The 15,535-nt window shown below is 39.7% G+C and overlaps 1 protein-coding gene across 1 annotated transcript in view; it reads right to left on the bottom strand.

Annotated features, from left to right (window-relative positions):
• HAF01 (HAC13 protein (HAC13)) overlaps positions 1 to 13,745 on the bottom strand; it is a 125,821-nt gene extending 112,076 nt beyond the window's left edge. The window contains exon 1 of the mRNA XM_087695039.1: positions 13,241 to 13,745. Within this exon, the coding sequence (XP_087551165.1) occupies positions 13,241 to 13,462 (222 nt within the window). The 5' untranslated portion in view covers positions 13,463 to 13,745. The remainder of the gene's footprint in view (positions 1 to 13,240) is intronic.
• Between the last annotated feature and the right edge of the window lie 1,790 nt (positions 13,746 to 15,535).

The raw sequence follows: 15,535 nt of genomic DNA, 5'->3' as shown, positions 1-15,535 counted from the left end.
GAGGAGCTCAATGTTGTTATGTGTAAGTAGACTTGGGAGCTAGTTCCGCATCTAGGAAAGAGAAAGGTGATTGGTGTAAAGTGGATCTTCAAGACCAAATACGTGGTTGATGGCACCTTGGACAAGCACAAAGCTAGGCTTGTTGCCAAGGGTTTTGCATAGAGGGCAAGCTTGGACTATCACAGATATTTGCATGCAGTCTGTATTTCTACTATTCAATTGTTTTGGCTTTGGCCGCTCATCACCAATGACTAGTTTACCAGATGAACATCAAGTTTGCCTTCTAAAACGGCATCTTAGAGGAGGAGATTTATGTTGATCAGCCTCCTAGTTTTCGCCTCCTAATTTTCGTGTACAAGGAAAGAATGATCATGTCTATAAATTGCAAAAGGCCTTCTATGACGTGAGCAAGCTCCTAGGGCTTGGTACCAATAGATTGATCGTTTCTTTCTACAAAGTGGCTTCCATCATTCCAATCATGACCCAAACTTTCATTATAAGGTTGAGGCAAACCAGTGTGCATTAGTCATCCTATATATGGATGATTTGATTATCACACAAAGTGACTAATAGCAAGTGGATTGGACTCCGTAGATTTTGCGATAAGAATTCGACATAACGAACCTTAGGACCCTTCACTTCTTCCTTGGTCTTGAGATTTATCAATTGTTGACAAAGGGCATTTTTGTTTCGCAGCACAAGCATATATCTGATCTTCTTTTGGAGTTTGATATGGCCAAGTGCAAGCCTATTTCATGCCCCTTAGACCATGAGTCCAAGTTGGTGACAACCATAGATCCCCTACTATATGCTACTCGATGTAGGCACCTTTATCAAGCCTATCCATACTAGACCGAACATTTTTATAATGATCGCTTTGTTGTTTTCTTTTATGAAGACTCCTACTCACGCTCATTGGAGAGTTGTGCGCATGTTGCACTATTTACAAGGGACTCGATCCTACAAGATCATATATGGAGAGGTGGTCACTCTTGCCGGATGGACTAACTCACATTGGGTAAGTGATGTGGAGTATCTACACTCCACTTTGGGTTTTGCTTTCTCCCTTGGATCCTACAAGATCATATATGGAGAGGTGGTCACTCTTGCAGGATGGACTAACTCACATTGGGTAAGTGATGTGGAGTATCTACACTCCACTTTGGGTTTTGCTTTCTCCCTTGGATCAAGAGTTATCTCATGGAGCAGTGCGTGTTGAATCAAGTCATATACCACCCTATCCAAGAGAGAAGGCTAATTTTACTAATATCTATGCACACCTTTATGGCATTTCTTTTCCCATCTCAAATGAAACACATTTCTAATGTTCTACAAAACTCATATGAAACCTATAAGCCCATTTGAAAACCTCTCATTTCAGAAACCCTAACAACTATGTCAAAACCTTAATCTTACTAGAAAAACCTCTCCAATAATATCAATCATAACAATTCTCTCGCACTTGCCATTGCTCACAATAGAAAAGCAAAAAATCTTGCAAGAACTCAAGTTAGCTCGAGACCACTTAGTTAGCTCTAGAACGGCATCGCCTATTTTAAATCAACGCCATGCATGGAATAGCCATTGCCAACATCAAGGAAGCTTCACTAGTGACTAGACACAAATCAGCTCCACATACCCAAAAATTGCTTCTCCAAGCACAAGAAAGCCAAAACTACATGGCCATCAAGGAAACCAAAATGCTCAACTATGGAAATTCCACGATCAACAAAGGGAAGCAATCGATCTACTCCTCATAGCCATAGTCTCTAGAAATAGGCCACACAACAGAGAAGTCTTACATCTTTCATGCATTTCACCTGCTTTTTCTTTGTGTTGTTAGCTTTTCAATTAATTAATTAAATTTAACATTTTAAAATTGATTATTCAACTATTACATTTATGGAATTTAAGTGTCCCAACCCAAAGTGTTGCATGCACACAAATTTTATCAATCAAGTAAAATTACAATTAAGGTTCATTTTAAATTAATTAACCAAATGTGCATATGAACTTACAAATTAATTTTTTTTTTCTTCTTTTCCCCTTTACAAAACCTTAATGGCTAATGGATCTGCATATGGCCAAGCACAAGTCATGCATTGTCTTAGACCCACCCAGAAGAGTTCCAAAGATAAATCATGTACCTGTGACACCATGTGCAAGAGCCTTGTGGAAGTCTTAAGGAGGCTAGGTTACCTATTTGTGGGTTCAAACTAGTGCTAGCCACCTAGGTGCGACTACACTTCTAGCGAGAAAGAACATAGTGCACTGGTGTACATTGCGAACAACGGTCATGGTATACAACAAAGATAGCCAACAACCACTATGAGCATGATCAAACAAACGAACTCTCAAACAAAATATTGCCACACATGATCCTTACACAGTTGCAAAAGATGGCTTCTGGGTGCCTTTTTATCATGGTCTTACTGATCACTCACATCATAGTGGATCAAAGATCACAGTCAACTAGATCTAAGATATTAGGCTTCTTCACTCCTAGCCATGAGGATAAAGTATTAACTTAGCCAAAAGGCCTTTATGGGCTCAAGCAAGTGACCTTTCATGGTTCCATAGGATGGATGAAATCATTAATGAGCACGGTTTTCAATCCTCTTCTTATGATCCAATCTCTATAATCATCTCTCAAAATGGGCTTGCAATGGATTTCTATACGTGAATCATCTCTCAATCACTAGGTTAGACATTTCTTTCACCTATAAATGCATAGGTTAGCTCCACATTGAAGATTACTGACTTGGTCTTCTTTCTTATTTTTTGAGCAAGAAGGTAGTACAACATCTCACGGGTCCTTTTGTCTCCCAATACAAGCACCCTCTGTAGTTAGTTGATCAATTCTTTACACATGGTGTTAGGCTGGTCGCTACCCCACTGAGTCTAACTATTAAATTAGCAAACAACTTGGACGCTTCTATTGACGAGCATTAGTAGTTCAATAACCCCTATGGCTCATTCACACCCACCCTAATCTCTCCTATCCAATCTTTATATTGAGCTAGTATTTCAATAGACCTAAGCAATCACGTCATTATAATTTTATATGTTTTTAAGGTATATTCATGGCACTTATTCTTATGGTTCAAATTTCAATCAAGGACTAGCATTGTAAGGATATATTAATTCTGACTTCTCTAAAGACTTGAATACCACCCAATTCTAACTTCTCTAAAGACTTGAATACCACCCAACGTTCTCATAGCACCTACACATTTTGCATGGGCTCAACTCCAATTCCTTGGTCAAGCCAAAAGTAAGAGAGAGTTGATGCATATGCAATCGAACCTAAATACCAAGCCTTGTATGATGGTATGCATTTCCCATGTGAGGCTCTTGCTATGATCCACTACGACAACCAAAGTACCATTGCACTTGCAGGCAATTGGATCTTCTCCAACAAGACGAAACATGTGGGAGAGCACTATCAATTCACTCTATCATGAGGACATGTATTTTTGAAATCTCACTTCACATGTGGATTAATTTTTAATCACATGGTTAAGTAAATGTTGCACATGTGAGGTGTAACAAGGGTTAGAGTAAATTTACAAGCCCGAGACACGAGGAAATCACAGAATGTCAAAGGCAAAAGTTGCTACAAGTTATGCCGCACAGGTACTTGGTTATATCTGGCGCTAGTTGTTGGCCTAGGTCATTCATTTGGCCATAAGTATCATTTGTTGACACTAGAAAAGTGACGTTTAATGATATCCAACGTCAATTTGATTGTCAAAGATGGCGCAGAGACACTCGAGAATGAAAGTTGCCGAGCCAATTTAATTATTGGCCAGTCGTATTATTTTTCAAGGCATCGAAATAATTATTAGATTAATTTTTAATATTTAATATTAGATTAATTTCCAATATTTAAAAATTGAAAATTAATATTTAATTATGAATAGTGCTAAAAAAAAACATTTGGAAAAGCTGCCACTTGTCAAAAATGTCTATGCAAGAATGAAAAACGTCTTTAGAGGTTGGAGAGAGGCATTTTTAGTGTATTCAGCCTACAAGAGAGAGGGAGGAGATGTTGTTGGTCTGATTTGCAACCATTGGAAGATCTTCTGAGGCAGCCAAGGGCAAGAGAAGACCAATCAATAGCCGGTGACAACATCTACAGGCTGTTGAGACAGGGCAACAGCAGTAAATGACTGGTTTTCTTCAATTCTTTGCATCTACAAGCTATTGAGACAAGACACCAACAGTAAATGACAGATTTTATTCAATTCTTCGCGAAGAAAGTTTGAATTTTCTCTCTCCTCAGCATTTTCTCTCATCTCCCATCCTTTCAACAGCCTTACTCCGAAGATTACAGTATTGAGATCACCAGAGACAGAAATTTCAGATTTCTCTACCGTAAACCCTAATCTACAGCAGAAATTAGGGTTTAGCAGTAACCTCCAGAAGCGTGACAAAAATTGGAAGCTCTAAGACTTGGATTCAACAGGACTAAAGCCATTTTTAGCCTATTCAAGTGGAGGTACCAGCAAATCATTGAATTTGGAGGCACTTGATTGCAAGCCAAAGCTTTGTGCTAGTGCTGATTTTTACTCTCAGCTAAGAAATTACAACAATATGTCTTCATACAATGAGATAGACTCAAGCAGTGATGATGCCTCTCAGTATGAATATTCACATGGGAATGAAGGAAAGGCAATGTGTGACCTTGGACAAGGCTCAAACCATGGATAGCAAGCTGAAAATGTTGTTGTTGGCCAAGATGCACGGCCTTGAAGGCATAAGGACGCTGATGACCAACAAAGTGAAGAGAAATTTGATAACCAGTTCAAGAATTGGATGAGGACAGCAACAAATCTCTTTGCTGAATAGGCAAAGTATCCTCAATTTACCCGATTTTTTAATGCTCCAAAGAAGGACAACAAAGGCAAGAAGAAGAAGATGTCTTCTACACCTTCGGGACAACAAGATGCACCAAAGATAATGCCAAACTCTTCATTTGAAGCTCTCAAAGATGCTAATGAAATAAAACAGTTGGTACCTACGAGGCAAGGAATGCAAATGCAAGGCCATCGCGGAAGTGCCAATCCAATGGATTTTGGACAATTGGGCATGCATGCTATGATGGGGCAGCCATGATATTTTGGTGGAAGCACAATTTTTCATGCTATGGTTGGACAAGGACCGCATACGGGAATATATGGCACAAATCCCTATGATATGCAGCAACCAATGCATGGTGTGCAAGGGCCAATGTATTCGAGTATGGCTAGAAATATGCAAAACCCTATGTATAGCAACATTAGCTTGAGGCTTGGGGCACAAAGTAGCATGTTTGGTATTGCATCTGCACCCCCAAATGCTTGTGCGGCTCAAGGAATGAATGTGGTCATGCAAATGCTCCATTTGGCATTGGTTTTGATGCAAATTTAGCAAATGTGCTCTTTTTGCAGCAATCAATGTATGACAACTTGACATCCAAAGGGGCAGCAAAAGACTATGATGAGGGTGGAAAAGCAATGAAGTTTGAGTACTTCACTAGCATACAAGATAGGTTAAAAGCTTTCACTTTCATTCAACAGTTTGATACAGCCTATTCAAGGGGGGAACTTCACAAAGTCCTCGAAGATTCGAAAGGCAGCTACTTTCTTGAAAGGGAATGCATTACAATGGTGGTCCACTCTTTTGATGCAAGGTAGAGCGTCAACGTGGATACAATTCAAGCAAATGTTTGCATCGAATTGGTTGACAAGTACCTTTGAGGTGGACATCATGACAACAGTGGAAATTTCAACATTTGAAAAGTTGAAGGAAAAGATAACTTCAAATTCTGTGCTTGCGTTACCCGATCTAAGGAAGTCATTCATAGTTCAATGTGATGTGTGATAACAGCATTGGGGTTGTTCTTATGCAGGATGGCCAAGTCATGGTTTATGAGGGTCGAATTCTCCACAATGCAGAAAAGAATTTGCAAGTCCATGAGAAAGAGCTCTTGGCTGTAATTCATGCACTATCTACGTGAAAACATTATTTGTTGGGGGCTGATTTTACAGTGCAGACAGACCATCAAACTTTGAGGTACTTTCTGGCGCAGACAAAGTTGTCAGAGAAGCATATGAGATGTGCAAGTTTTCTCTCTATGTTTCATTTTCAGATTGTACAAATTGATGGTAAAAAGAATGTTGTGGTTGATGCAATACCACGTAAGCCACAAATTTCAGCCATCAACATGGTTTATCACACTGAGTTGGATGCCATGAAAGAGCAATATTTGTTGATTCAGACTTTGCTAATGCTTATGATTAGCTTTGCAATGGCCAAAGGCATGAACACTTTGTGCTAAGGGATGGATTTCTAATGACGCATAGACGACTATGTGTCACAAAGCAGTTAAGGCCTAGAGTTATCACTAAAAATCATGCTCCACCGAATGCAGGACACAAAGGTATTGATACAACGGTCAACGCAGTGGAGCGTTTCTTTTATTGGCCAGCTTTGAGGCATGATTTAGAATAGTTTGTTAAGACATGCATCGTATGCCAAAAGGTAAAGCATGATAGGCAAAAGATGTCGGGTTTGTTGCAACCCTTGCATATCCCAAATAGGCCTTGGCAAAGCATTGCAATGGACTTTATTTTTAAGCTTCCTAAGACACCTATAGGGAATGACGGGATATGGACTATCATTTGCAGGTTTAGCAAACAAGTCCATTTCATTCCGATGAGGAAGAAAATAAAGGTTGATCATATGGCACGATTGTTTTTGCAACACATCTTTAAGTATCATGCCAGAGTCAATCATTAGTGATCAAGACCCCCAGATGACTAGTTAATTTTGGGAGGGGTTGTTTGAGAATATGGGTACCACGCTAAAATTCTCATCATCCTTCCATCGCAGACAGATGGTCAGTCTAAGGAAACAAATTCCACAATGTTAGATCTTTTGAGGTGCTATGTTTCATACCACAAGACATAGTGGGAGTAGTATTTGCCCTTGGTTGAGTTTGCTTACAACAACCCAGTGCATAGACCTACGGGCAAAGCTCCATCTGAGGTGGTTGAGGGTGGCAAGAAGATACCATCTATTCTACAAACTAAGGATAAGATCTTTGAGGTTGATTGTTATGTGGAAAACTTGGATGTAGCCTATGCAAAGATAAAATATGCACTTCAAAGATCACAAGAAAAGAAAAAGAGGGCAATTGATCGCCACAGACATGCTTTGCAGTTTGCAAAGGGTGATTATGTATTACTGCATTTTGAAAAGGCAAGACTGAAAAAGATGAAAGGAAGAGAAGATTATATCTGAAGTTGAGTATGAGATACTATGGACCCTTCCACGTGTTAGAGAAGAACAATGATGTGGCATATTGGATAAAATTACCTCCACACTGGCGGATACACAATGCCTTTCATGTCAGTTTGTTGAGGCCTTTTCATTATGTTGTGCCAAAGGATATGTCTGCTGAAATTCAGCGTGAGATTGAGGAGCTGGATGAAATTTTAGTAGCCAAGTAGATTTTGGCACATAAGGAAGGAAAAGTCAAAGGTAAAGTTTCCACGAGATACTTGGTGAAATTTCAGAATTATTCACCAATGGAAGCCAAATGGATGGAAAAGGATGACTTGACAAACCATCGTCAATTGTTGCAACTTTTCCTAGATGCCTTTCAATCAAAGCCAACTTTAGTTTGGGCTCTATCAAGTTCAGCGCAGCAAGGGTCCGGAGTATTGTCTGATGTTGAAGGGGAAGGTAGCACTTCCACTCCTCCAATTATGGACACCTCTCGTATGTAGTGGATCTCGGATATATTCAGTATGCTCCAAGGTATTGCGCTGACAGTATTCAATATGCATCCAAGGTACTAGTCAGTGTGAGATGTATGCAGATAAGTATGAGTTTCACCCAGGCACTAGAACTATACTTTTGCATCAGCTTATGATCAATTTAGTATGAATTTTGCTTCAATTTTGAGACAAATTCTGATCAATTTCTGTTCAGTTTTTTATCAACTTGAGAACCGTTTATGATCACTTTGGGATCAATTTTGCATTAGTTTTTTGCATTGATTGCTGGTCTGTTTTGCAATGAGTTTGTGATCAATTTGAGGTCACATTTGCACTAGTTTGTGACCAGTTCTCAGATCAGCAAGTGATCAATTTATGATCAAAATATGCTCAGCTTTCAACGGTTTACATCTAGTTCCATGAACAACAACATATGTTATGATGCCATTGATGTTTTAGCCATGGTTTATGCTTGGTTATACTATACTATGGTTTGGTTTTGCCAGATGAGTTAAGCTCATGAGAAATAGACATGTCACATGATAATCCAACAATGTTTTTTAAATTCTTTGTGAGTCTTATGTTATGTTATGATTGGTTGGTAATTTTCAGCATGTATTGGGCATATGGAATGATTGAGCAACAGTGCGCAATATTGTGTTAACTATGATGCCTTGAGGAAATTCCAATCCACTATTTTGCTTTTGATGCATTTGGCAATGCAATTGAGGACGATCGCAAGGATTTTAAGGGGAAGGGCTGTCATGAGGACATGTATTTTTGAAACCTCACTTAACATATGGATTAATTTTTAATCACATGGCTAAGTAAATGTTGCACATGTGAGGTGTAACGAGGATTAGAGTAAATTTATGAGCCCGGGCCTCGAGGAAATCACTAGATGTCAAAGACAAAAGTTGCTACAAGTTATGCCGCACAGATACTTGGTTATATTTGGTGCTAGTTGTTGGCCTAGGTCATTCATTTGGCCATAAGTATCAATTATTGACACTAAGAAAGTGGCGTTTAATGATATCCAATGCCAATTTGATGGTCAAAGATGGCGAAAAGACACTCAGGAATGGAAGTTGCCGAGCCAATTTAATTATTGGCCAATCATATTATTTTTCAAGGCATCGAAATAATTATTAGATTAATTTTCAATATTTAAAGACTGAAAATTAATATTTAATTATGAATAGTGCTAAAAAAACATTTGGAAAAGCTGCCACTTGTCAAAAATGTCCATGCAAGACTGAAAAACGTCTTTAGAGGTTAAAGAGAGGCATTTTTAGTATATTCAGCCTACAAGAGGGAGGGAGGAGATGCTGCTGTTTGATTTGCAACCATTGGAAGACCTTCTAAGGCAGCCAGGAGCAAGAGAAGACCAATCAACAGCAAGTGACAACATCTACAGGTTGTTGAGACAAGGCAACAGCAGTAAATGAATGGTTTTCTTCAGTTCTTTGCATCTACAAGCTGTTGAGACAGGACACCAACAGTAAATGACAGATTTTCTTCAATTCTTCGCGAATAAAGTTTGAATTTTCTCTCTCCTCGGCATTTTCTCTCATCTCCTAGCCATTCAACAGCCTTGCTCCAAAGATTGCAACATTGAGATCACCAGAGGCTGAGAAATTTCAGATTTCTCTGCCGTAAACTCTAATCTACAACAGAAATTAGGGTTTAGCAGTAACCTCGGGAAGCGTGACAAAAATTGAAAGCTCTAAGACTTGGATTCAACAGGACTAAAGCCATTTTTAGCCTATTCAAGTGGAGGGACTAGCAAATCATTGAATTTGGAGCGTTTCCTATCTCCATCAAAGCAGGTGAGAGTGAAGGCCAATTGATTGCCTGAATCAAGGGCAAATCAAATTGAAGACTTGCTGGTCATTTTGAACAGCAAGGGGAGTTGGAATACCGAAAAGGATTGGGAGAATCCCATTGTATATCAACTTCTTTTTGAATTAAGTTAAATAAATACCAAAAGGGCCGCAAGTTTTAGGGCCAACAGGGTATTCAATGTCCAAGACTATATGGTAAAGTGTGCATTTCAGTTTTGTGAATTTGTTAATTGCTGTAAATAGAGCTTAATCAGTTACTTACTATCCTATCCGAGGAGGAAGAATGGTTACCCACTCCAAAGTAGGAGGAACACACACAATATGTCTTTTGCATTTGCTAAGTATTATTAGAAAGAAAGAAAGTGTATGAATAAGCTTGAGTCATATTATCACCCCATAGAGACCAAATCTAACCTAAAGAAGATCAAATATATCAATTATAGTTTGCACATTCCACTTTGGGTATCATACAACATAATCAATCTAGAGACTACAAAAAGAAAAAGATGTAAACTCTAAGATTATCTTATCATGATAGGATAGGAATAGAATAGATCAAATCATATGATCTACCTAAGCGCTATTCCACAATCATTTCCTTCTCCTTTGGACACCCAAACTTTGCAATGATGACTCTACCTCGTCTATAGACTGCCTATTTTCCTTGATTTCATACTTCTTGGAATTTAGCTAGTTATTGTTTCTTGTCCTTCAGTTGGATAGATGTGAGCGCATCTATCATCCATATCCACACAAGGATCAGATTTGTTGCATTACCTTGATCTTTTGCATTCTTATGTGTCATAAAACCAAATGCTTTCCTTTGACTGTGATTGAGAAAACTCCAATGTTAACAAAGGGTCCATGGAATGGCCCTACTCACCTTTCTTTAGAGAGATTTTCAATTTCAAAACAAAAATATCTTTCTCTATCTCTCTATCCTCCAAGACCTTGACCTTATCGCATCCTTTATCCCTAATTTCTTCGACAACCCATCCGTCTTGTTATTTTTCTTCAACATGTGTTATAACTTCTCTTACTAGAAATTCTTTTTGTGGCCATCTCACCTCCAAGAGTTGTCATGTAGCTGTCCTTACTATTGCCCTATGCTACATTGGCAACCTATCTACTGCCAAAATGTGGAAAACACAATCCCAATTTACTGTATTTTGACCTAGATGTTGCTGCTTTGACTGTTGCTTCCAAAACACAGCTGCATTTGCAAATTCCACATTGTCCCCTGCCCATCTTGCACTAATCCACCTTCTCATAGCTATATCTGCAACTACCAAACGCATCTAGAGGTTGCTTGTTGCATTTTAGCATCTGTCAAAGTACAACACTCTCTTTTGCTTATACTCTATGCCTAGTCCTCAAGACCCACGAGTTCAAGGATCTATTTTCACCTTGCATAGTGTGTTTGTTGTATTAAGCATTGTCTCTGTATTAACCCTAACCCTAACTATGTTTCTTTATTGATATGCGCATTTGTTGTGCCATTGTATTTGTAATCCATAGACCACCATTTCTTTACACATGGGTAGAACTTAGGGAATGCTATTGTTGAATAATCCATCAGAGGGACAGGCATCTGCATGAGAGAGAGAGAGAGAGAGAGAGAGAGATCCCCTAAGGAAGGACACTTGCAAAGTTTTAAGTCTACAACCATACACCTGATAATCCTAGATATCATGTATAACCCTCTTCTTCAAAGCTAGCAAGCACTCCTAGATCACTACTTCATGTCTCAAGACAAGACCTAATATAGGTCTAGTTTCATATAACCTTTGGAAGGGTCATGATCTTCCTAATAGCCTCAAACACACACATACACATAATACACAATGAGCACACATGGGACATAAGCCATAAAAATGATTGGGAAAAAAGGAAAAATCATTGACATGTGGCAAAATTTGCCAACTCCTCCCCTACTTGTACTAGTCACATTTTGATAGCAATCCTCTCCCAACTGTTGAAACTTTTCTTAATCTACGCTACTATCCATGGATTGAATCTCCAATCCACTAATGATCCTTGAACTAAACTAGGATAGATAGAGCTAGATGGGAACTCCATCTGCACTTTGGGTTTGTTGGAAGCGTGACCTTGGCAGATCCAACTAAGTCTGAAGGTTTAGAATCTCAAATCTGAAAATCTAACATTTTAAAGTCTCTCCCATCCACCAAGATGCAGGCTAGGTGGTGAAAATCATTGTGATAACTGATAATGGTAAGTCTCCATTCTACTAAAAGCTGGTGGTGGAGGGTCATGACCTAAGTCTACAACTGAAGTCCAGAAATCATTATTCAACTGGGGTCAACGCAGGAAAGTTCTCGTGAGCATGATACTAAGGGACTTGTTGATAATAGTTAGGGATGAATGCCTAGCCACATTGGACAAGAAATCAGGGCAGGGCCGAGGGACGGGGTCACAAATGTGCAAAGCCTGTAACGGATATACAAGAATCCAAGCTGGTTCCATCATGGAAATACATGTATGTGTCCCAAGCATTCAATAAAATATTCCACTCCCACTTTGCCACCAACCGAAACAGCAGTCCACCACAAAAGCACCATTGATAATCAAGCAGATTATCATAGGTCACCACCGTCAAAACTCAAGCCCACCTGATATTCAACTAAGATCAGCCAATAGCCAGCAACACCAGCAGCAACTCCTCCAGAACCCTGAATATGAGATGAGAAAAAGCCCATATCCAAACTCCAAGAGACCCCTCTGCAAGAAGCAAGAATCCATCCTATGCGAAAAACTTGTTATTGAAGCCATTTGCTAAGGTGCACTACCCACATACTGGCATTTCTTCTTCCCATTAACTAATTTAACATTGACCATCCTCGCTCCAGGCCAAACAAACAACCTGAAAATAGGTCATCAAACAATGTATTTTTTCTGTAGTCTTGAGCTGGTGCAAATTTGTTAGTCACTTTAGCTGCAGTCACTTCCCTCCAAACCATGCGGAAGCAATCCCTGCATCCTGAAATGACATTTCTCCAAAATTCCCAAGCTGGCTTGATTGCTCTAAGATACATCCAACACATTTTCCATTGAGAAAAGTCCCGTCAAGCAAACAAACCACTGCCATCTCAATCAGGAAGGTCTTAGTAGTCATGTCTAGAAGTATTGACAGTGGTGTGATTTCACATGACTGGACTTTTGAGTTATATAGTTGGTTAGTATGCAGAATCACAGGCAGCGGCTTGAGGTGTATCTTAATTTGCAAGTCCACTAAAGTAAGTACACTAAGGATGTGGCACCAGAGTACAACGGTCAAGCTAAAGATGTCCTCACTCGCGCCAGCCTCAAAGTAAGCTCAGCTAGCGGGCGTGCCAGACCTGCCCTAATAGGTTAACGCAGGCTTGCCAAGTGACTTGATATAGCATTTCTATTGACTACTATTGTGACCCGATTCGTGGCCCTCTGGCAGATAGCATTCAACTGTCAATCTCGTCCTGGTCTACTTTAGCTCACTTATTGTTCCAACATCGGGCCTTGCGTAAAACCTCAAAATCAGAAACAGAGGGGCCTGCAAGATTTCTGATCGATTCGCCTTTTTCACAGATGCGGACATATCCACAGAAACGAGAGGAGAGGAGATATGACGCCTGCCTGATCGAGGTACTCTTCATCCAAGTCCCCTGAATCGTCGACGTTGCCGAACAGGATGCTCAGCATTGGCCTGCCGCGACGCTCTTCATCCCTCTCCTTTTCTTCATCTTCGTCTTCCTCTTCCTCTTCCTCTTCTTCTTCTTCTTCGCCATCGTCATCGTCATCGTCACTGCCGGGAGGCATCTTGCCGCGCCTGCTGGAATCAGCCATGGAATCAGCCATGGTGGTGACAATGGCAGGACATCCGGGCAGACGGGGAGCTGTGGCGCTCTGAGGCGGCGGCGGCAGCAAGGGTGGGGGGGACTCTGGTTAGGGCTTTCTGTCTTTCTTTTTCTCACGGCGCGTCTCGTGAGATGGGCTGCAGATGCGATGTCGAAGCAGCAGTCCCACTCCCAAAAACTCAGGCACAGTATGTTTTTATATGTTGCTGGTGTGGTATTTATACAGAAAGAGATTGAAGAAGGCCAAGGGTGCCGAGCTAGTGAGAAGCAAACGCAAGAAGGGAAAGCTCATGGGCGGTCAACAGCCGCGGGTGTATGTTCCTATATATAAGACTAGAGAAAGGTGCAACTTTTCCAATGGATCTTTATTACCAGTCCTTGTCGAGTGCCACTCCTAATTCCTGGTTCAAGCGTTGGGTTCCAAATGTATTACTTGAATATCACGCCTTAAATTGAGGCATGTAATTGAGGGGGGATGCCCAACATCACCTAAACCCTAAACTTACTTATTACCATATATAAAAAAAACACACCCCTCTCTCTCTTTATTTCTAACAACAAAATAATGCATGTGTGCAAGAGAACACTTAAAACATTAACATTTCATTGTAGATTGTCCACACATAAAACCGACCAATAACAAAATACCAAAGTTTGCGAGTCCCCCCTTTGTCTCCCTCCCTCTCTCTAACTATATTATTGGGTCTAAAGAGCACATATACTTACCATTGTCTTAGCATGTACACTTACAATGTTATCTTGTAGATAACTAGATGGGCAAAATTACCATATATCCATTGCTAGTAAAGACATCATACTATCAATCCCTCTCTCTTCTTGCTAGTAAGGTATCTCCCATGCTAGAAACCCAATGCCCACGTACATTAAATCTATGGTGAAATCACCATAGTATGGCTCTAGAACTACATGTCAAATGTAGCTTAATCCTAAAAATACTACAAGCCATAGATATTTACACATCTCATAGTAACGTACGCATATGCATATATAAGCTACTGTGATCTTTCGGGTACTCTTTCTTTCTTTATGTGTGCATGTGTGTGTTCGATTCGAGGCTTTGTACATGAGAAGACCCTATAATGAATTTGGTGGTTTATTGGAGCCTAGAGAGATAGAGGGATAAAGGGGGAGGCGAGGGGGTTTGACACCGTTGCTTACAAACCCATGCAAGTGCGAGTGATAGGGTATCTCAAGAGTCTAAAACATAGGATGTGTGTGTGTGTGTGTGTGTGTGTGTGTGTGTGTGTGTGTGTGTGTGTGTGTGTGTGTGTGATGTAGCTTAATCCTAAAAATACACATCTCATAGTAGCTTCTACATATGCATATATAAGCTACAGTGATCTTTGGGATTCTCTCTCTCTCTCTCGCTATTTGTGTGTGTATGTGTGTTAGAGGCTTTGTATATGAGAAACCCCTATAATAAATTTAGTGGTTTGTTGGAGCATATAGAGAGAGAGATATGGACAAAGGGGGAGGGGAGGGGGTTTAAAACCCTCTCTCTCTCTCTCTCTCTCTCTCTCTCTCTCTCTCTCTCTCTCTCTCTCTCTCTCTCTCTCTCTCTCTCTCTCTCTCTCTCATATGAGTTTTATGAGTTTTATGAGTCTTTATTAATCAAACTGGTATAAAATGGCTTGAAGTATTATTTTCTATAGATAGAGTTTTGTTTTTTGCATATAAATTTGTGAGAGAGACATACACACGCATGTACTCTAATGAGTGGAGTATTGTCTTAGAGTTGCCATCTCACATCAAAGAGGTTAAGGTTATAATACTTGAGGATTCTAAAAGCATCTATGGCATTTTGTGGTTCCTAAAGAGGACTTTGCCTTGTAAAAAGTCTACACTTTGTACATGTTCCCTTGCTTGTAAGAAGATTTTATATATGCAATCTCAAAAGCTACTTGTAATATACTTATTTGAAAATAAGAAAGACTAAAATATTGTAAGAAAAGTTTTGGGTGTTGCTTGAAACTTTGTGCACTTTTGGATACTAATTAGATCTTGTTTTATACAAAAAGTACAGTAAATAGAAGTCAAACCATCTATCAAGTGA

This window comes from Lygodium microphyllum, chromosome 2, assembly GCF_053477565.2.
Source record: "Lygodium microphyllum isolate KBCC chromosome 2, Lygodium_microphyllum_v1.1.10, whole genome shotgun sequence".
NCBI classification, from domain to species: domain Eukaryota; kingdom Viridiplantae; phylum Streptophyta; class Polypodiopsida; order Schizaeales; family Lygodiaceae; genus Lygodium; species Lygodium microphyllum.
The sequence above is the reverse complement of the archived record's forward strand: the minus strand, read 5'-3'. Positions and strand labels throughout refer to the sequence as shown.